This window comes from Xiphias gladius, chromosome 19 (genome assembly GCF_016859285.1).
Source record: "Xiphias gladius isolate SHS-SW01 ecotype Sanya breed wild chromosome 19, ASM1685928v1, whole genome shotgun sequence".
Taxonomy (NCBI): domain Eukaryota; kingdom Metazoa; phylum Chordata; class Actinopteri; order Istiophoriformes; family Xiphiidae; genus Xiphias; species Xiphias gladius.
The window spans coordinates 4911360-4938925 of NC_053418.1; the positions used below are offsets into that span (position 1 = coordinate 4911360).

At 45.1% G+C, this 27566-nt stretch overlaps 2 protein-coding genes and 1 long non-coding RNA gene across 21 annotated transcripts in view; 2 read left to right on the forward strand and 1 right to left on the reverse strand.

Annotated features, from left to right (window-relative positions):
* The first annotated feature begins 234 nt into the window (after positions 1-234).
* On the forward strand, positions 235-15070 carry si:dkey-13n15.2 (protein transport protein Sec24C). 2 transcript variants are annotated; one of them, XM_040155779.1, is made up of 21 exons: positions 235-510; positions 976-1704; positions 2094-2167; positions 2830-2883; positions 3268-3379; positions 3527-3654; positions 3837-3972; positions 5047-5156; positions 5600-5712; positions 5899-6084; positions 6790-6886; positions 7122-7226; positions 7703-7870; positions 8863-8959; positions 9044-9192; positions 9487-9625; positions 10830-10951; positions 11261-11440; positions 12535-12732; positions 13285-13374; positions 14517-15070. In XM_040155779.1, the coding sequence occupies exons 2-21, from the start codon at positions 1023-1025 to the stop codon at positions 14655-14657; spliced, it is 3081 nt and encodes a 1026-aa protein (XP_040011713.1). In that variant the 5' UTR covers positions 235-510; positions 976-1022; the 3' UTR covers positions 14658-15070. The 2 variants fall into 2 exon arrangements, with proteins under 2 accessions (XP_040011713.1, XP_040011714.1); XM_040155780.1 differs by having other exon boundaries at positions 2094-2152.
* LOC120805507 lies at positions 11394-24178 on the reverse strand. 2 transcript variants are annotated; one of them, XR_005709556.1, is made up of 3 exons: positions 23883-24178; positions 14409-14732; positions 11394-11485 (listed from the first exon to the last, which is right to left on the reverse strand). It is a non-coding gene; the product is annotated as an uncharacterized LOC120805507 (long non-coding RNA). The 2 variants fall into 2 exon arrangements; XR_005709557.1 differs by lacking the exon at positions 11394-11485 and adding an exon at positions 13311-13400.
* The window catches only part of camk2b1 (calcium/calmodulin-dependent protein kinase (CaM kinase) II beta 1), a 76256-nt gene continuing 68896 nt past the window's right edge, over positions 20207-27566 (forward strand). For all 17 annotated transcript variants that reach the window (XM_040155782.1, XM_040155786.1, XM_040155785.1 and 14 more), the window contains exons 1-2: positions 20207-20285; positions 25507-25601. In XM_040155782.1, the coding sequence (XP_040011716.1) occupies positions 20224-20285; positions 25507-25601 (157 nt within the window). In that variant the 5' untranslated portion in view covers positions 20207-20223. The remainder of the gene's footprint in view (positions 20286-25506; positions 25602-27566) is intronic.

Genomic DNA, 27566 nt, shown 5'->3' on the forward strand with positions numbered 1-27566 from the left:
CTCAAAAATGTACCTAGTTACAGTACTTTGTGAAGTACTGTTCTTAGTTAGTGCCCACCACTGCATAAAGACAACAGTTTTAATTATTAATTACATTTATTGAAGACATCTTTACTACTACTATTTATTTACTGTTATAATGGTTTATAGGTTCTCGGTTTTTTTTTTTTTTTGTATTTTTAAATTCTATTTATTTTTCTTTTACTTTGAAAGGAAACGCGTTGTGGTGATTCTTGCTAGCGTGATGCTAACGTCGCGGCAGGGCTTAGCTTGACGGATGTAGCCGCTTGTGGCTGAAATCATGACCTTTTAAAAAAAAAAAAAAACGAAATAGTCACTCGTCATGGAACATTTATTTTCAATATATAACGCAAAAACAATCAAATGATTAATATCAGTCTCTCTTAGGTGTTTCGCTTCCGTTGCAAACGGGGGGGGGGCACCCTAACGTTAGTAATGTTGGCGAACGAAGCTGCACGCAAAGCCCGCTGTTTCCATTGATGTCCGAAGGTATCGAGTCTAATCTTTTATCACTGAAAAATAAGGTTGTTTTTCTTCAAATTGAGCGTCTTATTCCTCCGTGTCTGTTAATCTGAAGACACTGTCTTTCCACTGCCCGGAAAGGGCTTTCACACCGGCAGGAGCACCTCTTGTGTTGTGAGCTAATATTAGCAAATATGCGGGGCATAACGATTTTTAACACAGTTCGCTCTAACAACGGTGCCTTTCGACCGGGTAGTCCCGGTAACCTGGTGTCGTTGTGACAAAGCTAAACGCTTCAGTGCCAAGATTAAACGTAATCAAAGACGTGGTCTCGCTGAAAATACACTTTGCCTTTGTATTGTTCACAGGTAGCCTTCAGCTATCTTCAGCAACCACTGTCATTTTGAAATTACCCAGAAGAAAACAGAGAAAGTCACATCGCGACCCCGGTGGTGATTTTTTTTTTTTTGTATGTTTGTGTTGCCGCGCCAGGTCCTGCCTGCAACGAGAAACACACCTATCAATGATGGTTATGGAGGATGATGGACGTCCCCGCAGCCAATCAGAGACAGCCACCCTTTCACCAGTGGGCGGGACAGAACGGCTGGTCCACAGCTGCACCTCGAGGACCCCTTTGCGACCCTCTGCCCAGCGTTCAGCATCTCAGCCTGGGCTCGCCTTCTGACCCGAGACCCCGCCACGCCCTCCGGCAGGCGTCCGACCGGGGCTGCCTGGGCGACCTCGGCAGCTTCTCATCCAGAAACAACACTCATCGCAGCACGCTCTTTGCTAATAACGCTGACCCGAGTGTGCAGCAGATCGTTCCTAATGCTCACGTTTCACCCGTGGATCCAGCTGCAGGCCAAGGAGGAAATATACCTCCATGTTCTCTGCCTCTTATGAGCAAAGGGACACAGCCCTGTAAGCCCCAACAAATGTCACTTTACCCACCTCACAGCCCTTACCGAGCAACATCCCACCATTTCCAGCCTCCGTACGTACACCAGGGTTCACTGAATGGACCCCAGTCGTCACATCAAAAACCCCAGCCCATTACCCCTCCGTCATTTGGACAATGTGTGAACCAGAATCCACAGTGTACGCCTCAGCCTGCGTTTCAGAGGGCAAACGCGGAGTCTGCCGTTAGTGCTGGATATATCCACAATTATGCCTCGACCACCTCCCCTGTCCAACAGCAGCCTCAGTGGACACACGTAAGAGGTAGGTTGATGTGTAATATGAACGGTGTACGGTGTACTTACATGCATGTTGCAGAGCCTCCCACAGGAGTTAAGATGAACTAGCCCAAGTTGAGCAACACTGGTCAGTAAAATTCAGAAAATAAATAACTAAATAGCTGCAGACCAGTGGTACTATAGGGGAAAATCCCATTGCTTAATAATTCATAAGAAATCCAGCAGAGCATCCACAGGATAGCCCCGTCATGCAGGGTGTATGCCACAACGGCACTGATCAAAGTGCAACTTTAATTCTTTCAGAGATGTGCAGCAGTCTGAATGAAAACAGCCCACTTCAGAATTTCATACTCCAGTCCGAATCCTTCCTCCATCGTTGTCCTTCATTGTCTGACTCCTCTGTTTTCTCGCCAGGAACCTTAAACGAGTCTGTTCCCCGTGTGGCTGCACAGGACGGGAACATCATACCACAGGTGGGGAAAATACAGGTACAGCATTCAAACAGTTCTTAATGTAGAGATGACTGCCAACACAAATGGTTGTTTTCCTAATTGATGAATAAGCAAAGTATTTTTTCTCAATTTACTGATGTATCGTTGCTCATTACAGCTTTCCAGATTCCTACGGGACATCCTCAGATGCGTTGTTTTTTTTCAACCAACAGTTCAAAACCCAAAGATATTCGGTTTACAATGCTATAAAGAAGAGATTGGCAGCAAATCCTCACATAGGAGACTCTAGAACCAGAGAATGAATGTTGTTTTTGCCTGAAAAATATTAAAATGAACATCAAAATAGTTGATTTTTTTTCCTTTCAATAAGCCAGTCTAGCAATCAGTTTATTGTTTCAGCTCTAGCAGAGATTCACCCTTAAACCTTAACTTGCAGTTCTGGGTTTTGAGATCTTTTGTGTTTAGCCTCAGCACTAAGGAGTTATATGTAAATAAAATAATAATAATAATAATAATAATGATAATATAAGGGTGGTTTTGGTTTTCATCCTTCAGAATCAAAGCACGTTTTTCTACATTCAATATAGCTGCAATCCTAAATGTACAGAGTAGAAAAACAAAATCTCACCGAAAATAGTGTCAGTGCTTAAAAATAATGTCATGGTTAGACAATGAGACTTTGAATTTTCTCTCTGCAGTCTCCTAACTCTGAGTCCCGTTACGGCCTGGACCCAGAGCTCCTGCCCAGTGCTGTAAGTTCTTTCATCTTCTCTCTCAACATCTTTTCCTGACTGACGCGCATCATATGCTGCCGATGTTTGGTGCCCTTTACAGTACATGTTTGAGGAAACTAGCAAAATGGCTGGAGGCCCTTACTTATGTCAAGTAAAGGGTCCAGTGCTTACATTAGTGAACCGGCTATTCTGAACTAGAAGTAGATGTGAGATGAACGACATTCCGGGACTCTTGGGTAACATATATTTTGCTTATTAGTAATTTTATATATGTTCATATATAGGCTGTAACTATTGTGTAAATATAAATGTTATGATAAATACACCTCTATTTTATATTGTAAAATTGTACACTATTCTTGCTGACTGACATGGTTCCACCTCTGTCTCTCTCTGTCTCAGGTGAAGGTAATTGCAGAAGACAGGGCAGAGTGGGAGGGCAAGGTCTTTGTCTCAGAGCCTTTTTGCCGTCTTCCTCCTCTGGCAACTACTTCCTGTATGATAGAAGACAGAGGTAATTGTGCACGACTCTGTCTGTATCCGTGTCACAGAGGTGTACTGTGCCGTAATTTTTTTGGTGTAACTTACCATGATATTGTGTTTCGTGCATCTTTAAGCCAACCTTCATATCCTTGTTGACCTTGTCTCTGGTGAACTCTAGGTAACGCCAGCCCTTTCGCCATACTCTCCACCTCATACTGCGTGCCCTGTGAAGGTCAGACCGCCCTGCTCAGTCGTTTGCCTCTGGGGGCGGTGGTCACCCCTCTTGCCAAACAACATGCTGGAGAGGTCAGCTTTTAGCTGCTTTGCTTATTCTATTATCTATTTAAACATAATGACCATGGCGAAACGACAACTTACATATAGAGAAACTTCAAAACATCCAGGGAGATGTTCGCATGGAAGTGAAGTGATATAAATGTGTATAAACGTGTTTGTAATGTGTATTTGTGTGTGTTTGTTGTCTCCAGAAACCCCTCCCAGTTTGCAAAGAGCCAGATTGTGTTGTGGGTTGTGGTTGGTGTGGAGCCTCCATGTGCCCGGCGATGGGCTGGCAGGACTGTGGTCAGAGATTTTACTGCCCCTTCTGTGGTAAACTCAGTGAAGGTACGATCTAACATTTTGAGCCACCCTGGCTCAGTAATATCTCGCATCCAGTTAGTTAGAATATTCCCTGTTCATCAAACCTCACAGTGAAGGTCCTCCCCACCCACCCAGCTTTGTTTACCATATCTGGAAGAAGTTACATAGCTATACTAAAGAATGTGTATCGTAGTCCCCCATGGATACTAATTTGGGATAATCCATCTACAACGATAGTGGGGAAACCTATTAAAAACAACTAACAATTTTATATTGGGGGAAGACTGACACAGTAAGGGTTTTTTTTAATTTTTTTTTTTTTATAATGATAAAGGGTTTAAATCCCTTGCATCAGTTAACTCAGAAACCTCCCCCAAACAAGTACCTTGCTGCAGATATTGCTTTTAGGAATCGGGCTAATGAACCACCCAAAGCATCCTATTGTCACAAATTTTTACTCGCAAGAGATATCCCTCAGTTAAACACAAAAAAACTATATGGATCTATATGGAATTTTGCTAGTTTTTGTCTTGCTTTTTGGAATTGTTTGATTGATTGTCTGTATAATAGATACTCCATGAGTTATTTTGTTACTGTCAGATCTCTGTTTGTGCATGTTGAAATGAAAAACTAAAGATGATGATAATAATAATAATAATAATAATAATAATAATAATAATAATAATAATAATAGTAGTTATTGGGTACCTAAGCATACAGGTAATGCTCATACCCAGACTGTAGTTGAGGTTCAGTGTCAGTTTGACGGTCCGGATGGCTGTTTTTTCTTGCACTGTAGCCACAGTATGGTCTGTCTAATAACAAGTTTACTTACACTACATATTCGAATTTAAGCTTTGAAGGTACTCAAAGGGATTATGTATGGAATACTCCAATCAGACTTGTCAGCAGACAGTGTTCAGGTCGTGAAGACAACATGATTCACGCTCCAGTCAGTTAACTGTTTGGTCAAACACCTGTGTCCTAATACCATTTCAGTACGTTGAGCTGCGGCACCTAACCTGATTGTAGTTTTCTGAGCTTGTTGCTTCCTTTTCATGCAACGACAGTTTTTGCCTCTCCCGTCCTTTGTCCCAGTGCCGTGGCAACACTACCAGCCCACCAAAGGGGTGGACGGGGTTCGGGTCGATAAAGACATGAGGCCTGAACTCAGCATGGGGTCGTACGAGATACTCAATTCTCAGAGGGTTAGTTTCACCTTCTGTAATTTTCGGTTTTGTTTGCACGTAAGTTATTATTGCCAGCCCTTGAATATGGGGTTTGTCAAACATACAGTGTGTACATCTGAGTGTGATGGGAAGCAGCAGTCTGGATACTGAATGTGCAAGACAGTCACTCTGCAATACAATAATGCTGAAAGATACAAACTAGAAACACTTGATTGGTTGATTGGTTTTATATGGGACACCCCATTTGAGGAGAACGGTTGGGCAGTAACAGTGGATAAAGTGACATCTCAGCTCCCAGAGTAATTCCATCAATGTTATAACATTACTTCACAGTCTTACTTCAAAAATGACTCAAAAATTCACCTGTTCACATTATTGGTGCCTCTCAGAGACCTTTGAGTGTCTCCAGATGTTATGAGAAAAGATGCCATGTGTGTGTAAATCCTCGTACTTTATCTCAGGGTGAACCTGCTGCGCTGCTGCTAGCCATAGATGTGTCCGCCTCGGCGCTGCGAGGAGGACATTTGGAGTTTGTCACACAACAAATACAAACTCTGCTCACCTCTCTGATCGGGTAAAACACGCACCCACCACGATGTATATATGCACACAAGCGCGCGCGCACACACACACACACACACACACACACACACACTCTTTCTCAGTCTGCACAGTAGTACCCCTATGCAGCTTTGAAATTATACAAGGAAAACAGGAACAATGATCCGACAGTCTTTAAAGTTCCATCTTGTTTGTGTAGGGAGGGCGTCTCGTCGGACGTCCGCGTTGGTTTGATGACGTACGACAGCAGGATCCACCTGTACGACCTCAGCCCCGCCTTGTCCCGCCCACACATGCTGGTCATCACAGAGACAGAAGACCTGCAGCTTCCTGTGAGGGAGGGTCTTCTGGTGCCCCTCAAAGACTGTATATACGGTATCGACAGGTAACAACCATGTTGACTGACCATTTTGTCAGACAGATGTATTTTGCAAAGTCTGTATGCTGAACTGACATAGTGGGAATTCTGCTCATTATTTCATACATCACTCCTATACTGTAAGTAATTTTTTGAGCTTAAATCTGATGAGCTCAGTGTTTGCTTTTAGATTTTAATTTGGAAATCATCGACTTAAAATTTAAGAGAAATTTGATATTTCGAGACCAGCCGTTTTTTATAGTTTGAAAATCATTAACAAAAGATTGTGATAAAGCCGCTTTAATACATGAGTTGTAGGAAGAATTGTTGTTTATGCTTCAGCAAAGGTGAGCACTTGTCAAGCATTTGTTTTGCAGTCAAATTAAAATGACACTTGTCTGAAAGAAATATGTTTTGTAGTCTTATTGGACTACAAAAGGTGAAGTGACATTCAGGGACTGGTTTCATAAGCCTCAATGGCAAAGTTGGGTAGCAACATCATCCATCAATTTGGAGGCAGACACTTTTTGCACACATGTGCAAGAGATGTTTAGTATGCCCACTACCAGAATCATTTGTCTGTGCTCAGAAACTAATAAAATGCTTTCCTGCAAATACAGCTGACAAAGTGAAAATGTTTTTGCTGAAAATAATTTCATCTCTTGGGCATCATTTGGCGTAAAGTGACCAAAACTTTCTGTAGTTTCATTATCTGTATGCTTCTGTGTGTAGTGTGTTGCAGCTTGTTCCTCAGTTCAGTGCAGAGTGCGATGACTCTAGCGGAGTTCCAGTGGAGCTGCCTGTCAGAGCAGGGCTAGCCGTGCTGCAGGTCGGTTATCCCTGCACAAACTTTCCCAATTCTACATTGATTGGAAGTTTCTTTTTGTGTATGGTGGCTGGATGACTATGGATGAAATCGTAATCCTGATTATTTTACAAACTTTCATTGATTTGGGAGAAATTTTATTTTTCTGATAATTAGTTTCAGTCCTAATAAAAAAAAAAATGCAATTTAGTCCATTAATGTGATTTTGAGGTTTGCTTTTTTTTTGTTCCTTTGTTAGGCCCTGAGTTGTCCCGGCAAGCTGCTGATCTTCCATACTGCCTCTCTGATAGAGATGGGACACACAAACTCCTCCTCAGGGTTCTTTGGCTCCAACAAACCAAAGGTAAGTGTAACATACAGTATATACTCACACCGTCTTCAGATAAAATTTAATTGTGGGCAACAAGGTAGCAAAGCAAGCAGTGACGTGGCCGGCCCGTACCGTTGCTCTCGACGGCGGGTCACTGTAGCGTCCGGGCTCTGCTCAGAGGGCGTAATATAATCTCTTGTACTGGCTGAAGCTCTTGGCAGGTGACCATCACCACCACCCGCTCCTGGCAAGAAAACCACGTTCAGCAGCAGAGAAAATTTACACATAGCACCTTGAACCAAATTTGGCAAGTGTCGCCCCCGGTGATGTGCCCTTAAGTCTAAACCCTTATCATGTCCAGTGGTTGCTGCTCTTTATTTGACCTCTGACCTTTCTGTGGAGGGGAAGGAAGCAAGAAATCGTTTTATATTTAGGTATTGCATGGAGGTGTAACAAGAGTTTCACAGTTTCATGGTTGCCTTAATTCCCTCCCCTTTCGTTTTTCCCAGTCCATCTTTCAGCCATCAGAGTCTGCCGTCTCATTGGCCAAGGAGTGCGTCCGTCAGGGCTGCGGCGTTCACCTGTTTGTCCTCTCCCAACAAGACGTGGGCGGGGCTTGGCCAGGGAACGTTCCATATCTAACAGGTGGAGCTCTGCACACCTACAGCCACCTCCAGGTATTTCAGCAGCTCCTCCTATTGTAGCACTGGAAACGGCACAAAATCAACTGCCTAAAGAAGAAATGTAATTTTCAATAGTTGATTAGTTGTTGTGGTCTTTTGTTAAAACGATAGTTCAACATTTTGGGAAATACGCTCCTTCACTTTATTGCCAAACGTCAGATGAGAAGGATGAGAAGATCGATAACACTCCCAATATCAATCTGCTAAATATAAGGCTACAGCAAGCAGCTGGTTAGCTTAGCTTAGCACAAAGACTGGAAACAGCTGGAAACACCTAGCCTGGCTTTTCCATTGATAACAAAGTTCTAAACCTCACTAATTAACACTTTATATCTTGTTTGTTTAATCTGTACGAAAACACTCAATTTTACGGTGGTTATGCGCCAGACTATTTCTTGGCTCTCAACAGCTGATGGTCAACCATTAGAAACTCTAACCAAGAAATAGCCCTGAAGTGCTTTTAGTACGGACTAAACAATCAAGATATAGTGTGTTAATTACTGAGCTTTAGAGGTGGTAGTAGGTGGGTTTTATTATCATTGGACAGAGCCCGGTTAGCTGTTTCAACTTGTTTCCTGGTTTTGCGCTAAGCTAAACGGCTGCTCTTCATCTACTGTACTGTCTTGGCAAGAAAGTGAATACGCATATGTCCTAAAATGTTGAACTATTCCTTTAAGTAAAACTAGAAAAACTAGCAGCTGGTTAGAGCTTCACAAATGCAAAGAGTTGCCTTCCACCGCCTGATAAATTATTGAAGCTCGTTGTTTTATAAAATTGATGGTGGCGATTTATGTTGCACTCCATACTTTTTCCAAAATAGGGCTAAATATTCGGCTTCCGTCATCACTCTGAAGCGCGACCTGGAAGTTTTGTTTGTGGCCGTGTCTTGGCGACATGGCGACTGTTTGGAACTTGCTGAGCATACAGATGAGTCGCGGCATATCTCCTATAGTAGGCTGGTATTTTTTTTTAATATTCCACTACAGGGAGAATTGGACAGGGAGCGTTTCATCGCTGATCTTAAGAAGATTGTGGAGACGGACACAGGCTACAAGGCCGAGCTCAGGATTTTTGTCAGCAAAGGTGAGAGATTTGTGATTGTGATTATGCAGTGAGTGTCCTTTAAAAAAATACCCGTGAATCCCATATTTCTACCTGTCTCACCAGATTTGCGCGTGTCTGGCTGTTACGGACTGTTTATCCCTGGACCTAGCCCCGGCCGGGTCGCCATGGCGACCCTCGACCGGTGGACAACACTGGCTGTCGAGCTGGCCCACACCAGAGGTCTGGATGAGACGAGGGGTGTAGCCATACAGGTGGGTTGATGCTCGTGATCGTCAGTTTACACCAGAAATGTGTCGAATTTACAAACCAGTCACTTTTGCTGTTTTTATGTAATCTGAATCCTTCTGTTAATTAAGATTTCATGAACTGTTACTCAATTTCTAGAACATTTTTTATTGAAATTTTGTGAAAGTGACAACAACGGTGCTTATTCCTTGGTTAAAACAGCAACGTAATTTTCCAGTTAGAGTACCCATTTGGTTAGAATTGCTCTTTTTTTTTTTTTTTTAACCATAATTGTCCTCTTTCCACCTCTTGTGTCCCAGACTGTGTTGTCCTACAGCACCCAGACAGGGGACAGGAGGACCAGGGTTCACACTCTGACCCTGCGGTGCTCATGCCACCTACAGGATACTTTCCGCCACTACCAGGCCCAAACACTACTCGCTTTCTACTGCAAGAAGAGTAAGGAACTTGCCCTGTAGATTAGTGGATTATTTAGGTATTATACTGTAACAAAATTGTGACGCTTGTCAACTCTGAACAACGTCATCAACTTTGCCTACGTTCAGGCTGCAGGCAAAAGTGGCCCGAATCTGTCGTTTTTGCTCACACAGCACGTGACTCAGATTTGGGTTTGGTGTGAACAGCACAAATCACATGGAATCTGATTTTTTTTTTTCAGTTTTAATTTGGGCCACTTCCATATGTGGTCCTAAATCAGATACAGGTCTGATTTTTTTTTTTTTTTTTTTTTTTGCAGTCTGTCTGTCATCAGAATTCATGCGACTTGCACGTCACGATTCTGCGCCGGCGGGAGTCTCTCAGTGAATACAGACACGAAAGAGTTCGTTCTCTTTTTCCTCATCCTCGTTATCATCTGCTCACAAATTCACTGGCCTCCGCTGCACATCAACATATAAATGAAACACTGACTTCATCGGCCTCCACGTTTCTTTCAGTACAACAGCGTCCTGCGCGTGAGACATCTTTGTTATTGTACTTTTGCGCACGCAGGCCACTTCACGACCGTGACCAGTTCACACTGGAATCTGATATTGGCCACATTTTAAAAATAAGGCGAACAGCCAAACAAAAAACTCTGATCTGAGCGATAAATCAGAATTGAGAGCTAGGGCTTGCAGTGTGAACATAGCTATTATTTCTGTTCTAAAATGCTCTTAGTTTAACCCATTTTGGGAAAAGAAGCATGAATGGTTGGAAATAAATGGACTTACTGTGAAACTTTTTAAAATTTGTTAATATCAAATTAATATTGATACCATAATATGATATTTACGAACAACTGAGACCCTGACCAAAGTAACGGATAGACTCTCTCTCATACCTGCGCCATTGTTGCTTTCTGTCACAACGTGAATCTTTTGCTCTGTTTTCCCTGGAGGAAGAATGCCCACATTTTGTTTTGGGGCTATAAACAGTCAATTGTAAATATATAATGCAAAATACAATGTAGTTACTGTGTAAAATGCAGAACAGATGCTAGTCACCCATGTAATGGTCTTATTTATACTATATAACAAATTCAGACAATCGTTTGAATAATGATTGAATAAAAATCATTTGGAGAATAATCATTTGAATTTAAAATGTCACATTTTTTTAATTAGTCCCATTAAGTTAACGTGTCCTGATGCGTCTCGTCCAGTGTACTGTGCAGTGTTGGAGCGCCCTCTACAGGAGCTGAGGGAGGAACTGCAGACAGAGATAACAGAAGCATTGGCGTCCTACCGCAAACACTGCTGCTCTGCCTCAGTGTCTGCTGGACAGGTGAGGTTTGGAAACATAAACTATGCGTCATAGTTTTGAATTCTTCCAGAGGCATAAAGTTTTCTTTATACTCTTACAAATATGAGGGTGCACTGTTGGAAATGTCTAAATAGTTTAAATGCTGTTGTAGAGAAAAATCAGGAGGACTCATTTTAATCTTTACCTGTATCATTTTTTTTACTTTTGCAGGCCTGTACCTTTTTTACTTTACAAACCAGGTTTTCATTTGGAATCACCCTCACCTTGTTATAATCCTCAATCCTTCATTCAAATCTTTTTCACCATGTCCTGTCCGTGTGTGTGCTGTAGCTGGTCCTTCCCCAGTACCTCCGCGCTCTTCCTGTTTACATCAACAGTCTGAGGAAGAGCGAGGTGCTGCTGCCGGGCCTGAGGAGCTCCGTCCACCGGCGACTGCAGCAGCGCTGCCAGGTGCTCGGCATGGACACCTGCAGCACCGCCACACACTTCTACCCTCTGCTGCTGCCTCTGGTCAGTACGGTCAACACGCAGGAGTTTGTCTTCATCACATTTTTACTACCATAAAAACAAAATAGACTTTCCATTTTTCCATTTGTGAGGCCTGATGTATTGAGCTTAAATTCTGCCCTACAGAGCTTAAAGGACAGAATATTCAATAGTGGCACAAAATATTGACTCTGGTAATCTAAACCCTCACCTTTCATTTAGCACAACTGCCGTTTGGGAGGTATTACTACTGACATCTCATTTAGAGAACCCAGTATCTTATATTTTTAGGCACTTTAGGATGAAGCTAGTTTTATCTATCAGCTACGATCAAATAATATGAAGCTAGAAAATGCGCTCAGTACAGCGCAGTCGTCCGCCAAGGCCAATGTGAAACAACGCACGCCAGACTTCAGAGAAAAAATGTTAAATTCATAATAAAAGATCCAGATCCTCAGATCTGGGTTCTTCCCCGGCCTGTACCGCATCCCCCCACCAAATTAGGTGCAAATCGGCTCGGTTCTTTTTGCGTAATCCTGCTGGCAAATAAACAGACACGGATGAAAACATAACCTCCTCTGCAGAGGCAAGAACCTTAAAATTGTGCCAACAATTCTTTGTGGTCACACACTGAATGGTATTTAATCGGAAGAGTAGCAAGTCTGTATGAGGGACCTACGGGGCTGATACATGATAGGTGTTGCTTTTTGTGGTAACTAACTTCATGCCTGAGTGGTTTTTATAAATATTTGTAGACCAGTATTAGTAACATTTGAAAGTTGTCTTTATCTTGTACTGTGGTATTTTTGTGTAATTTTTAAATTAAGGAAAAACCCTCTGGCATTTTGTGCAGAAAAAAAAAGATGTGGCTGATGGAAAGGCACAATCTACCTTTCCATTAAGAAAAGCCGAACAGAAAGCGAGAAGAGAATTGGTTTACTGTTTTGTAAGGCAAAGCAATGGTCTTTCCTTCCCTTAAAAAAACAAAAACAAAACTATTTTGATGCTTAAGCGTTTTGCTTCTGTAGTTTTCGCCAGACGAAATCTCTAAGAGCGTGTCAGATGCTCTGGTGGAGAGATTCATTCGAGGTAAATTTTCACTCCTTTGTCACCCTCAGCTGCCGTCAACTGAGAACTCCACTCCTCCCAAGCCAGAGCAGGCACTGCGCTGCTGTGCTGTCAGCCTGGAGCCCAGAGGTCTGTATTTGGTCCACGCACCCCTCGCTCTGCTGCTCTGGGTGGGCGCCCAAGTCCCAGCGAGCGCCCTGGTCGAGCTCTTCAACACCAATTGCTTCTCTTCTCTGCCCTCTGGAGAGGTAAGAGAGCGAGGGGGATGTGGGGTGACGCAGACGGTACAGTTGTCACAGTAACGCTGCACCTGGTACAGTGGATTTAGCTTATTTAGAGGGAATATATCCGACAAACAAAATGCCCAACTGAAATCAGTCTGGTTTACCTTAACAGGAAATGTGAGATGAACATTTTCGACAGGTATTTTAATTTGAGGAAAATGTAAAAATGTCTTCTAATTGGCTGCAACAGTTTTCCCGTACTTTCTCACATCAGTAGATGTGACAAGAACAAAAAGCACATGAACTGCTAAAAGTATTGTGAAGTATGAAGGACTGTTAAGAAGAAACTATTGAAAGTACTGAGTTAAAAATGCTAGTTTGATATGAGGGAGGCTGATGATGCCACTGATAAGGACACTGGTGAAAGTACTGGGTTTCTGACCGGCCATGAAGCACGCTGCAACACTGTCAGGTTCGCTGTTTATCGTCCGTTTCTGATACTTTGTGTTTTTGTGTGTGTGTGTGTGTGTGTGTGTGTGTGTGTGTGTGCGCACGCGTGCGTGCATATTCCTCCAGACCAAGCTGCCGGTCCTGGAAAACCCTCTGTCCGTCAGAATTCGATCCCTCGTCAACACACTGAACTCCCAGGTGCCCTGCGCCCGCAAGGTGAGTCGCTGACTGTCCTGCTGTAGCTGAGGGCAAAGATTTCGTATTTCAACGACGGCCTCACGAGTCGCCCAACATCTGTGACCTTAAATTACACATATGCTCTCTCGGTATGCGAGGTTGATTAACGTCTCCTCTCTCACCAGTCCGGCCTCTTATTCTACTTCTCCTTGTGCTGCGTTAGCGTCATCTCAGACATAGTGTTAATTTCAGCTGCCAACTAGAGAAACAAAAAAAAGCAAAAAAAAATACGTTGCCCCTCGGCCTCCCAGTGTTCAATCCAATTTTGACACTCGGGATTTTTTTCTTTTCGTATGTTCTCATATCTCCCACTTGGTGTCAAATGAGGCTTTACACCACAAAGCCAGAAACAAAGTGGACACTACAGCTGTTTGGAGCTGATGGACCAGTCACAGCAGGATAGCAACCCATGTCTTTTATTTATTTGCAGGGGTTGTGCTAATTTTAGTAGATCTTTTTATTTTACTTTCAACTTAGTTATCCACTAAAATGTTTCCAGCTCCAGAAGATTGATAATCTGCCTTATTGTCACCATATAAATCTTTTGTTTAACCTGTTAAAATTTTTTTTTTTTTTTCACCCTTTACATCCAAACATTATTATTTTTATCAAGAGTAACAAATGTTGTGAGGGTATTTCAGAAAATCCTAACAGAGCTGTAATAATAGTCTCTGCTGTATTCGACTTTAAAAACATTAAGTGAACCAAAAATGTAACTGAGGACTTTGCCCCCGGTTTGACCACTAGCATTTGAATTTTTTTTTGATCTGCTTGGAGGTGTCATATGCTGCATCGTGTGGTGCGGCTGCTGTCGTCTCCCAGGCAGTGAATGGACGCCAACTGCTGGGTCTTTTTCTGGTTGGTTGTTAGGATTTCGTTTCCTTCCAACCTATTCAAGGCACACCGTTGTAGATTTATTATAAGTCTAAAAATCCGCTAAACCCCCCCCAAAAAAAGAAGTAAAATAGTAGCAGACAGTGGTGGGCTCTGCATTTCGAAAAGCGGGACTTTACCTGAGTTACAGGTGAAACCTGCACATCCGCACCAGAATCAAAGCGGGTGTTGACGGATGACGCCACTTCTTGTAGCCGCTGACAAGGCCGTGTGTCCTTCTCTCCCAGCTGTGGGTGGTGAAGCAGGGTGACGCCTGCGAGGAGGCTCTGCAGCGCCACCTGGTGGAGGACAAGAGTCCCAACGGAGGGGCGTCCTACGCCGACTTCGTCTACCATCTTCACGTCAACTCCGTGCGGCTGCTGCAGTGACCCACGCACGGTTTCCGACCCCTCTGCTCCTGGTGCGTTATCTTCTGCAAAAGGTGACACTGCAGCATATTTGCCCTAAAGATAAATAAATAAAAACAAATAAATAAACGGAGGGAGAGGAACGAAAGTCTTATTAGATATAACTGCAGTTTTGAAATATTAAAGGCCTGTTACTAGAGAATCAGGCAGTGCATGTGGACGTTTTAAGAGATTTTATTTATTTGACGACTGCTGTGACGTCGTGTGTGTGACGTGTGCCCTGACGAATTTGATCTGTGCTCTTCTGAAAATGTGTTTACGATGTTATCTGTTCCTGCGTCCTCGGCAGTTCTCCAATCCCTGCCTGAGATTCGCGTGTGTGCGTGCGTGTATATACAATCTTCTGTAAATAAAAAATAAAGGCTTTAATTGAACCGAGCAGTGAAGTTGTGTCTTAGACGTCATCCTGCAGCGGCAGGTGAATGGGACTCAGGAAGCCTGAAGGGGAAACTGGTCCAGTGGGTCCGAGCGGCCATTAACATTAATTGGCAGCAGTTGCATTGCTGCCAGGTTGGCAAGCCCTCAAGCATGTGGCTGAAGCAGGGGCGGAGTTTTTTTTTTTGGGGGGGGGGCCGGGGTTGGCACCGGTGGCACTGGTGTTATCTGTTGTCCATTTCACTTGTGTTCTGATATCGCTCACAAATTTGATTGGATAATTTTTCGATTGCAATTAGCTCCTATAAGATCAGCCGAATGGACTGTATTAGCTTGTTGACATGTCCGGTTCCTTCCGCCGCGTGGGAGACATCGTAGATACCAGAAATTCCTGATATCACCTACTGGGAATAACGAGCTGGAGGCTAAGTGAGCAGTTTTTTGTTTTTGTTTTTGTTTTTTTTCCCCCCAGTCGGCTGCACGCAACTGGGGTTTGCACGATGCGACGTAAGCGGACGCATCTTAGTTTAGTGTGTTAGCATTAGGACTAAACAGCGCTAATTAGCACTGAACACAAAGAACAGCTGAGGATGGTGGGAATGTCACCGGTCTCGCAGGCATTCAGAGTACTGGACAAATTGAGGTTTTGACCAGGCGATGGCGCCGCGGCTGACCTCGGGGGAACACCAGTGTCATTTAATTTCCTCTGGGGAACGCGAAGGTCTGTGCCAGATTTCAGGGCAGTCCCTCCGGTAGTTTTAAGGCTTAAAAACCACGAATGTCAGCCCTCGTGGCGGCGCTAAACGAAAAGGAAATCAGCAAGGTCAGTAGGGGTTCGTAGTTGATGCTGAAATGTGTCAGTCTGGACCAGAGCGACCAACCAACCAGTCTTAGAAAAAAAACAAACCAAAACATCCGATACTCCTCAAACCAGACGATGCCATTTCAAAAAGGCTGAAATTATAAATTGGGGTGTGAGCAGGGCGGAAGAGAAACGCTCCCAAAAAGGTTGTCTGTAGGAAACACTGGTGTCAGTTAGTGTTCTTCATGTAAAGGTGCTGTTTTTTTTCGACAGAAGGGCCATAGAGAGAGAAAGTGTTGACATTTGATTCAGTTTTTCCCCATGTGATAGATCATTGGACAGAAGTCAGGTGAGTCAGTGCAGCCACATATATATATATATATATATATATATATGTGTGTATATATATTTAATATATATAATATATATAATTTATTTTTTCTTTCTGCAACAAAGGGGTTTTGTTCCTGGGATAATTCAGTTGATTGAAAGGAATGATCTCTGATTGCATCAGAGTTCATTTTAACCCTCAATCTCATTTTTGCTTTTTTAGTCCTTGGGACTCCGCGAAACCCTGATCACGCGGCTTTTCGTTTTTCGTCACAGTGCACATCTGCACAGAAACAGATGTGATCACCGGCCGGCGGTGCCACGATGTCTTCTGTCCGGTTTTGTGAATCCAGCACCGCCGTACATCGCCTCTTCACACCCTCTCCCGGGGGGGCACAAAAAGACCAACACAGAACATCCGAGTGATTTCTCACCGCGTGTCCTGCCATAAAAACGGGGGGGGGGGGGCACAAACCGAAAACTAAGTAAGTGACACAACTGAGTAAACTCCGCTGCAAAATCACTGAAATGTTAAATGATGCAAAACCGTGTCGTCTCACGGTGATTGTGCGCTGAAGTGCTGGGGCGTTTGATCTCGTGTGATTGGGAACGGGCAGGTTAGATGGAAACGCGGGTCCCCGAGGTGCAACCTCAACCCGGCCACACCTGGCCGCACCTGGCCAAGCCCGCCATTTCCAGTGCAGGCGGGGTGAGCGGACAAGGTTGTGAGATAAGCCTGCGAGCTGTCAGGTTCACCGCCCTTCTCGCCTCCGGCCTGGGCCGTGTCTAGCGCGACATGGCAGGGAAGGGCCTGGACGAGAGGTGGGAAACCGGAATGAGAGACTTCAGAATGGTGGGAGAGGGTACGGGAGCGGCAACCTCTACGGACCAAACCTCCCCCCCCGGCCCCAAAATCAGAGAAGAAAACCACCGCTCACGGAAGAACACGAACCAAGTGGCCTGGAACATCCTTTGGTCGGATGAAACCAGAATGAATTGGTTTGGGTCCAGCGTGTTCGGTCTGGACCGGGACCCACCGCGGCGACTGCAATACACCCAGATACCGAATGAAAGTACCTGCGTCTACTGTCCTGACCACGGCCCTGGGGGGTACCGCTACAGGGCAGAAAGCCGTTCGGCATCGTCTCTTTACGCGCGACCTTCCGCGGTGCGCGCCGCGAGCAATCAGCGAGCAATTATAGATACGTCGATCAGGTCAACGCGGGCCGAGCGCTGCGGCGACCGACGTCCCTGGGTCCCGCGCGTTGCTGCTGCCGCCGCCGCGATGTCCGACCGAAGTTCGGTTGGTGTCGTTCCCTCCGCGGCGTTCCGTGGGCGCAGCGCGTCGCCTCCGCGCGGCCCGAACCCAGATGAAACCTCGCAGTCGCCACACACGCGGCGGCACGTCTCGGAGGCACCAAACCGCCTCGCTCATATTTGCCCCTATTTGGAGATGCGCACCGTGCAGGCGGGAGGTGCGTTCGCTTTACGTTGCCGCGCTTTTTTTTTTTTGCAGTTGCCCGCTTTGTCCACCAGAGGGCGGCAGAGAGCGACGAACCCCGCCGCCGCGAAGCGGGGGTCGAGCCGCGGTCGCGTTAGACGAACTGGGCAGCGCAAGACCGGAAGCGTGGTGATTTGCGCCTTCAAAATAAAGTTTAAAAATGTACGGTTAAAAAAAGAGAAAAAAAAAATGTATTGGAATGACAGGGATAATGCTCTGCCAAAAGAGACGTAGAAGGGAGAAAGAGGAAATTAAGCATCACCGGTGTACGTGCATGACACCTACAAAAACATGAGGATCCTCTCTGTGTCAGCATAGAGGTCCGTTTTGGGAGATGAAAAAGATGTAAAGAAATGTGGAAAAATGAAGGATGGCCTTTATGTCTCAAGTGTACAGAACTCGATTTATTCGTCACACACTCTCGACTGTGCTTCATTGTGTGCTTTGACATATGGGCACACCCCAGAGGATTTGCTTAAAGGTTAGTGTGCAATAATCGGCCTAGAATAATTAAAACTTAGCAACCAATGCAAATCGTTAAGTTTTATAAACATGTTTTAATCACATATTATTTATTTGATTGTTATCTAATTTTAATCGTCATTAAGTTTTACAGCATGTAGTCAAATCTGTCACAGGCAGACGAGGGCTCTGAAAGTGCAGCATGCAAACGTGAGAGAAACAGTATGTTTACAACGGCCAGGCCGCTTCGTTAGGTTTATATAACTGTAGATTTGAATCACTGTAGTCCTCAAAGAGATGAGCCGACAATTTTTTTCAGAACCAGATTTTTACCTGTGTGTGGTCTGGATGGCGAGTGTGAGACCCTTAGACTGTTACCAAACTGAGGCTGCTCTCTAGTTGTTGTTGTTTTTTTCTTCTTGCCACCAGGGGGCAGAAGAACTTACTTCAAAACAAGCTGACAGGGCACAGTTTCGTGATTGAGTTTTAGTGTTTTTTCGCTTCGATTGTTGCTCTAAAATTGTGAGCTTTTTCCTCTTAATGCATTATTATTAAAATGCAAAGTCGCAGAGCAGTTTATGTTGGATTAATTTTACAGGGTTTAAAACCTTTAATGAAAATGTAAGGGCCACCCTGTCCATCTTGACCATATTTTTCAATTGAGTTTATGAGTCAAAAAAATCACAGCATGTCACCATAAAGAGAACTTCTTATTTTCTTATAACACCTATTGTCCCAGTGAACCAACTGACAACGGATAAAGGTTATGAAATGCATATGCGCACCCTTGCAACTGCCACGAATCTTCACTAACCTCCTAACCTTCTAGCAGTTAGCAGTGGATGGCTGTTTCTGGATCTGCCACAGAGGGATCTGCTGCAGCAGGGGTTAGGCTAAAGCTCAATTAACAGAAGTCCCAACAAATGTTGTTTTTAAATGTTGTGCACACAAGATAATAACACCATGGAAGGATCACTGAACGGGCCTATTGGGCATGGGGCACAGCCTCTGTTTGCAGTGACTTTGAACATTTCTTCGCCGGAAAGTCAATCAGATGACTCCAAAGAGACACACGGCAGCCACATAGAGACTCAAATTGACCACAGAGAGAGATGCAAAACCACCACAAGAAGACAACAAACTACTAAGAAGACGCGTGAAACGACCACAAAAACTCACGCAATTACAAAGGGACCCTAAATGTGACCACAAAGAGAGAAAATACATTGCTGGTGTTGCGTTGTTTGTAGATATTTTATGTCTCATCCGGTCTGCGGTGTGTGGGGGGGTCTTTTACATGCCTCTGCCTAGGGCGCCATTGTCTCACAAGTCCATCCATGAATAACACAACTATTCACATGTACACGAAAAAAAAAATCTCTCTTTCAGGGGCTCCATTTCCAATAATTTATCGATTTATCGAATCCATTCCACGACATCCATGGGCAGGCTTTTGCAGACTCCCTTGATGGTCAAACCTTTTCATAGAAGAGCCTTGTTTTATTTTGGAAATCGCAACCGGAAGTCGCCCTCGCTCGGGTCACACAGCTGCTTGACGAGGTTTGCCGAGCGCGGTAGCTGTCAGAGAGAGAGAGAGAGAGGGAGAGAGCGAGAGAGAGGGAGAGACAGAGAGCGACAGAGAGACAGAGAGAGAGCGAGAGAGAGGGAGAGACAGAGAGAGAGAGAGACAGAGAGAGAGACAGAGAGAGACAGAGAGAGAGAGACAGAGAGAGAGAGAGTGAGAGGACACCCACCCCGCTTCGCTCTCGTCTTTCTACATCCAACCCTCCGTCACTTGAAGCGCCTGCTCGAAGGCATTTCACCCGCTCCGACGGCCGTCTAGCTGCTGGGCGGACCCGTGCTTTGAACGCGAAACTAGCACAACATAACCTTTACTTTTAGTTTTTAATTTTTTTTATATACATATATATATATTATATATATAATATATATATATATATATATATATATAATATATATATATAATTTTTTTTAAATTTTATTTATTTATTATTTTTTTAAATTTTCCCTCCTCCGGAGCTGAGCAAGGAGAAGCCATGGCCACGACAACCTGTACGCGATTCACAGACGAGTACCAGCTGTACGAGGAGCTGGGGAAGTGAGTATGAGTCGTTGCCTCTAATGAATTCGTGTCGGGGTCGCGGTGCTCGTCTGCTCTGTGGGCTCGTCAGTTGTCGGTAGCGAGGCTGGTTTTCCAGGCAGTGCGGTGCGGTGCAGAGCTGCGCCGAGCTGTGTGTCTCCGTGTGTGCGTGCAAGCGTGCGTGTGAGTGTGTGTGTGTGTGTGTGTTGCTTTTTTCGGGATGACAGCTCTCAAAATACGCTGCTCTCCTTTCCCCGCTGCAGGTCCGCGTCTCGGTCTCTCGGTCTCTCTATCGCTCCTCTCAGGATATATTCTGTTTCCCGGTCTTCGCAGAAAAACCGAGGCAGAACGCAACAGTATCCGCGGTCGCGCGGTCATGAAGTTGTTTCAATGCAGAAATACAGCGTCAGAAAATGGTTTGTGGTGCAACCATTTGAACCACATATAAAGAGAATACAACCGCGGTTTTTATAAGAAGTATATATCTGTATCGATATAGATATATACATGTAATTTGTTTTTCTCCCCAGGTGTTTCATTTATAGAAAGCGGGGATTCATGCATATTCACATGGGGGGAACACAGGGAATGTGCATGAAAATGAAAGTCTTTCTAACATGATAGTTTCTGCGTGAATTCTCTCGAAGAGTTTAAGGAATGTCATCTGCAAAGCTCGAAAAACAGAGATCTGTTCAGATCCACTCATTTCGGTGGCCTTTAAACGAAATCACACAGCCCCCCCCCCCTTTTTTTCCTTTTCTTTTTTGTGTTTTCTTTTTGAAAGAAAACAAAAAACCCAAAACCCTCATTTGCCTTTTGACCTGCCCCCCCCTCACCCTGTGGCGTCCACGTAAAGCTCTGAGTTAATGCCATCTGCACGCACGGGCATTTAAAAACAAACACAAACCAACAAACAAACAAACAAACAAACAGTGGTGCAGCTTTGCTGCAGCTTGTGCCAGGGAGCGACCGCTCTGGCTTCCCCCAGGAGGCTCCTTTGCGGCAGCAGCAGCAGCAGCAGCGGCGGCGGCGGCAGCAGTAGTGGCGGGCAGATAACACGAGATAAGACGTTCCGCACTGGCACCAGGCCAAAAAAAAACACTCCCATCCCCATTCACAAAAGCCATATTGGCAGTGCCTTGCACGCATTTCTCTGTCAAGAGCATCCAGCGATTTGGAAGCAGACGCAGTTTCTCCTAACGACGAGCCATGTCCGTCACGGCGTAAAGGGCATCGTTCAAATTCACCAGCAAAATATGTGTGTGTGTGTATATATTATACATTAAAAAAGGATATTTAAACTATTGATTTTAGTTAAACTGCATCATCATTATGGATATTATCGCCGTTGCGTTTAAGCCTCTGTAATGATATCACCGAAAATGCCGGTCTGGGGCTGCGGGGGACGGAAAAATAGCGGTTTGAATATCACGCTCTCATTCCGTCCTCTCTCGGTCCCGATAAGCAAACTACGGTTAAACTACAACCGCAGACAAACTAAGTTCACTCGTGCCACGTAAGAGTCGTGTCCGAGCCCCGCGCGCAACGGGCCGGATAAATATAGTGGTATCACAGGAGACCGAGGTGAGCGGTGCGGGTCGGTCAGGTCGCCGCGTTCACGTAGGTCTCCGCGATGCGCCGTTAAAGTTAGGCCCGGCGTTGGGGCAGGGCGGATTGAGAGATCGCTCCTCATCAGGCGCGCGTCGCTCGCCTCGCCGCTGCGGCGCGACGTGTCCGATCGTCACGCGCGTCGCGGGTCATTTGGCCGACGGCTTGATCGCCCCCCCCCCCCCCAGCCTTCCGCCGCTGGGACCGCGACAGCGCACGTCTCTTTAGTTTGTGGGTTTCATGGGATAAAGGATCGACTAGTCCTCGACAGTGGGTCTCTGTGCTGAAGTGTAAAAAAAATATATCATTATTATTATTTTATTTTGAACCAATGCAAAACTTTGCAAAACAGTGCTTTATAAATAATATGTGACCCAGATTGTGGATGAGAGTGAATAGCAATGATTCAGACCATGTCTGATGAACTGAATCTCTTTAGAGCCTTGTGTTTTCCTCCAGGGCTGTCAGCATGTGGTTCTTGGCTTTTTCTCTTTTTGGATTTTCATCGAATCCTGGACCTTTTAAACTACACAACGACGAACTGGCTTTTGCCACTTTGGTGTGTGTGTGTGTCACTTACCTTCAACCTGTGTTGCCTACTCGAATCAGTGTCTCCCAGCATGCCTACACCCCCCCTCCATTGATTTTTTTTTTTTTTTTTTTTGGCGGGTTAAAGCTCTCGGTAGAAAATATTTCGCAAGGGTAACCGCTAATTGTGTAGCTTTGAACATTATAGATTTGGGTTGTGGTCGAGCGAAAATGTTCGTCCCTCTGCCAACCGCGCCGCTGCAGCAGACACAGGGATCAGACTAATTGACGACACTGCATCCCCGACATTCTCCTTACATCCCATAAGTAATAAATATTGTTGGCAGGGAAGGTTTCGCCTGCCTGACTCCGATAAATCCCCAGCCCGGTGAGACTTGACGCTCCGGCCTTGGCTCTTGATTCAAACAAACAAACTACACTTTTACGGAGAGAGCAGCCGATCAAACGCATAGGCCTCGCTGCGTCTAGATAAGTGTCCGCGTTCACACTGTACCCTGCCGGTCGACAAGCACCGGCGGCGAAGCTCTCTGCGCGGGAGGGACTGATCCGTGCGCCCGGCGCCGAACCGATCTCATCGCTCACGCAGCCGCGTCAAGCTGTGGGTGGCCAGGGCGCAGGTGTGGAAAGGCAAAGGCGCACTCGCGATAACGCTCTCTGCAGCTCCGTAGCACTAATCCAACGTCGGAGGTGGGTTAATCGTTGTGCGCTCACGCTCCACTGGTGTCACTCTCCTAGCAGAGCTTGTGCCATTTTTTTTTTTCTTTTACACAAATGCACGTCTGCCTTACTTCACCACAAGCACCACAGCCTGGGCTGCAGTGATCCAAACGCACTGGTCCTCTAACATAACCTCACAGCTTTGGAACTGTTTGCGTAACAGGATTTGAACTTCTCTCTGTGCATATAACCCCCCCCCCCGCATTTTCAAGGCTGTATGTTCCTTGAGTTTAGGATTCGTGTGCACCGCGGCCTCAGGTATTAGTTAGAAAAAAAAAAGCACTCTTTCATGTTATGAACTGAAAGAATCAAGTATATCAGTTTCTTCTTAGACTTCAGTAACGCAGCATCTCGAGGATGGGATGATCATCATAATTAATTATGTTACAAACACCCAGCGACCCGCGGAGGATTTTCATGGCGTGGACAACAATGTGGACAGTCACACAGTCTCGTGTGGACTTGAAGCTCTGGAGTATAAATGTACAAATCCTCCGGGACGTAATTCTTCGACATCACAGGCACCTTGTGAGACTGTGACAGCACACGCGAGTTATCCGGTTACAAAACCCTTTGACTGTTGAAGGCACCACTTTTTTCTTTCTTTAATCCGCAGTCCATTCAAATCTCTCTCTTTGGGTGTCAAAACCAGACTTTGAAAAGCAACGATTCGCGACCTGTTACCTTATTTGACTGTGTGTGTGCGCGAAAGCGTATTTAGCCCCGACGGGCGACACTTACCTCGCCGGGGTGTGAACTTTCCAGGCACAGCTGCGGAGTTAGGTGTCAGTAACGTGTGCGCTTGTTTTGTTTGTGTGCGCATGTGGCCGGTGTCGCCCGCGCAGGGCTTACGCCGCAGCGCACACGGCCGCTGAAGGAAAGCCCCAGGCAAGCCTGTCGATTCCTCGCCGCTGCACTAACCAGACAAAGGCCTGAACCTGAGGTGGGGGTTTTTAAAACTCACTTCAGCTCGTCGTGGGTTTTTTTTAGCAGGTGCCGAATCGCCACCGAAATACCCCGTGAATTCTGCTTGGTTTTGTGTCTCCACACAGACATTTACCCCCCAAGATGCCGCTCGTCTGAGTCTCCGGTCAGCTGGTCTCACAACTTTCACCTTTGACCCTGACCTCGTTGGTTGTCTGTAATTGTCTCAGGGTGGAGGCAGACCAGCGGCACCTGTCGTCGCTGGCAATAAGACTGGGACGGATCACAACCAAAGCGGCCAGAGCGTCCCAAGGCTGTGGAGCCAGTTCTCTGCAGAGTGGGAAATTGTCTGCTCTTAGGGTTTGTCTGCCGCCAGTTTTTGAAGGGAGATATTGATATTTTTTGTATTGAGGCTGCTGATACCCAATCAAATTTTATTTGTATTTTTTATTCCCCCTATGTGCAGGTTAATTCAATTCACAGATGACTGAGAAGCTGATAATAAGACAGTTAATATGAAACAATATGAGACTCATGCGCACGAGAAAAAAGTTACAATAAAACCAATAAATTAAAAAAAAAAGAATAAAGATAATTAAAAAATGAAGAGAATAAAACTAGATAAAATATACAAAAGACAATGACAAATAAAATTGGAAGAAACCAAGACTGGTGCCAGAGTGGCCTGGTGCAGGACTGTGAAGTGCTTTAAAGACAAGTAAAAATGACTTTAAAATCAATAGGAAGTATTTTGAAATGTGACCCTTTTTATGGCCTAACACATCCAGAAATTCCGTTTTTCCAGTCACAGTTTTAATTTAAATTTTGGGTTGTAATCTGCGGAGCCACATGGCAGCAATGGCAAAAATCGGCTTTGTCAACACACACTACGGTTTAGATGAAGCGGCAGTGAGGCCTAGCGCTTTGTTGCTGTGCCTGATGTGAGTGAGTTTGTGCATCGTGACAGGCTTTTTTTAAAGTATTGGACCAATTCACTAATGCTGGGTCTGAGTTTGGCAGCTCACCTCGGCGCTCTTGCTCACACACGCCACACGTGTGTGCATGTTATTCGGAATATGCTGACCGTGTAAGGGGAACCTCGCGGGACCCTATTAAGAGTCTTTTTACGCGGCTAGTTACAGTTATAACGTGGGCAAGTGACATCAGGTTTATTCCGAGCTGGGGCTGGAAAAAGGCCACCTGTGCAGAGAACCTTCTCAGCAAAATCTTAGCCGGAGTCATTAAGCGAGCCGAGGGGCCTCCGCCACTCCCCCTGTCGTTCATCAAGAAGTTGCAGGTGTGCTGGTGATGCCTTTCCATCTAAAGGATGATGAATAATGCGATTAGAGAAGGACAGAAATTTCGCCGTGGTGTGTGACAGAGTTGCCCGCTAATAGCCGTGCACCAAAAGCTTGGTAAATGTCTTGTCTCTGTTTTGCAGGGGAGCCTTCTCAGTGGTGCGGAGATGTGTCAAGCTGTGCACAGGACAGGAGTACGCCGCCAAAATCATCAACACCAAAAAGTTATCTGCAAGAGGTAAGCGCATCTGCATTTCGGGGTTTTTTCATCACAGGTGTGGCTAAATCCATGTGAACCTAATGGTCTGAAAAGTGGGGTCCCAAACAAAAACATACACCATTAATGTTTCTGTCCTCTAAAATAATAGAGAGATGACTAAAAGTACAATGTGTAACCGTACAGGAATGACTACTTTGTTCATAGTTTTCCTGTCCCAGTGGTCACCTCCCTAACCTGCAGTGGAGACAGTTACGTAAGTGACATCCACCAGCAGTTACCCTCCCAGATGGTGCTGCGCAGGACAAACTGTGTGTGAGAGAAGGGAGGACCACGGAGCAGTTACGGAAACTCGGGACAGAAAAAGTCCGAATCCACTTAGGGTTGCACTGTGGTGGGCTTTTCAGAATACCGGGTTCCCCTTTCACGCCGCCGTGTGTCCGAGTTATGCTAATCATTGGGACCGGATGGATTCAGTGCTTTTAATTCCGTGTCATGCACTCAAGGTTCCCAGCTCAAACGCGCTCTCGCGGTATCTAGGGGGGATGCGTGGGTGACTCAGGCGGACAGAAGCGGACGGTGATACCTCGTTCTGATTTACAGTTTGTGGAGCAGCGCAGCAGCAGGGACAAACGCTGCGGCGCAGAGGGAATCGGGACAGTCCAGAGTTTGATAAGACTGGCAAAAATCAGCAAAGGATTATACGCAGAAAATGTGTAGGATTTCAAAGTACGCGTGTCGGTTTCACAGTCGGACAACCTGTGTCACAGTAGGAACTGCAGAATGGCCCTGAAAAGTAAATGAATAAAGTCAACAGTGTTTCATGAACATCTGGAGCTGAAACAATCAGTCCATTAATCAATGAGTCGACAGAACAATACTCTGTGACAAGTTCGGCATTCAGTTACTTGTTAAAACTGCTTTTCTCTGTCTTATGTGATAGTAAACAGATACGTTTGGGTTTTGGACCCTTAGACAGACAGACAAAGCACTTTGAAGGTGTCAGACTGGGCTCTGGGAAATTGTAATTGGCACTTTGAACTATTTTCTGACATTGTATAGACAATTATGAACAATTAATTGAGAAAATATTACAATAATTGTTGATCCCAGCCCTACATTTGAGTAAAGAGAGATGGTAATAAATCAAAGTCAATCAAATGAAACGTTTAATTTCTCCCACATTAGGCAGCTGAGAGATTTTCTGCTCTTGAGTACCACCAAAGCATCCTGTTACTGCAGCAAAGATTATTCTCTATTGCTTTTCCTGGCACTTTGCCCCTTAAACGATCATTTAATGGAGAGAGGTTATATCGAAGAAGCACTGAGGCCCCTGGCTTTAATTTCTTTAATGTCGCTTGCTTGAGGAAGTTAAGCTCCTTCCCCTGCCACACTCTTTAAATAACTGTATGAAAGTGTCAGCTAAATGCTTCAAGTGTGATGTATAATGTTTTACTATATAATACTATGAAAAAAAAAAGGCAGATTAATTAGTGTCACATGCTATGCAGCAGGTAACAGCTAGAGCCAAGGCCAAGGCTAAATGCCACAGCCACCAAGACCAATCCGGCACCACAGTGGTCGCCGTGGCTCTTCACACCACCACTTGCCCAGTGTAAATCTCCTGCTGCCCCTGCAGCCTCGTAACTGGAGACCCACTGCCGAGACCCTGCCAGGTGTCCACACTGAGGCTTCACTGTTAGTCTGCCCTCACAGCCGCGCACACACACACACACACACACACACACACACACACACACACACACGGGGCACTGCTTGTGTGTGAAAATGTTGAGTGTGGTGGAACAGGCATTTTAACAGGCATTAGCAGAGGGCATCAACCTCGGACGTCTGGTCGTATCTGTTTGTCTCTCAAGAGTGTTAGTCCCGATTAGGAGCACGTGATTTGTCAGTACCGCCCACCTGTTTGTGTGGGTAATACTTTCTTGCTAAACAATTATTAAAATATCAGCGCTGTATGTGGAC

What these genes read in the sequence shown, in the direction of transcription:
- si:dkey-13n15.2 (XM_040155779.1), top strand. Translation starts at nt 1,023, where the DNA reads ATGATGGACGTCCCCGCAGCCAATCAGAGACAGCCACCCTTTCACCAG. An exon ending in CACAGGTGGGGAAAATACAG is followed by an intron (nt 2,168 to 2,829) that starts GTACAGCATTCA and finishes TTCTCTCTGCAG; the next exon opens with TCTCCTAACTCTGAGTCCCG. An exon ending in ACCCTCTGCTGCTGCCTCTG is followed by an intron (nt 11,441 to 12,534) that starts GTCAGTACGGTC and finishes TGTCACCCTCAG; the next exon opens with CTGCCGTCAACTGAGAACTC.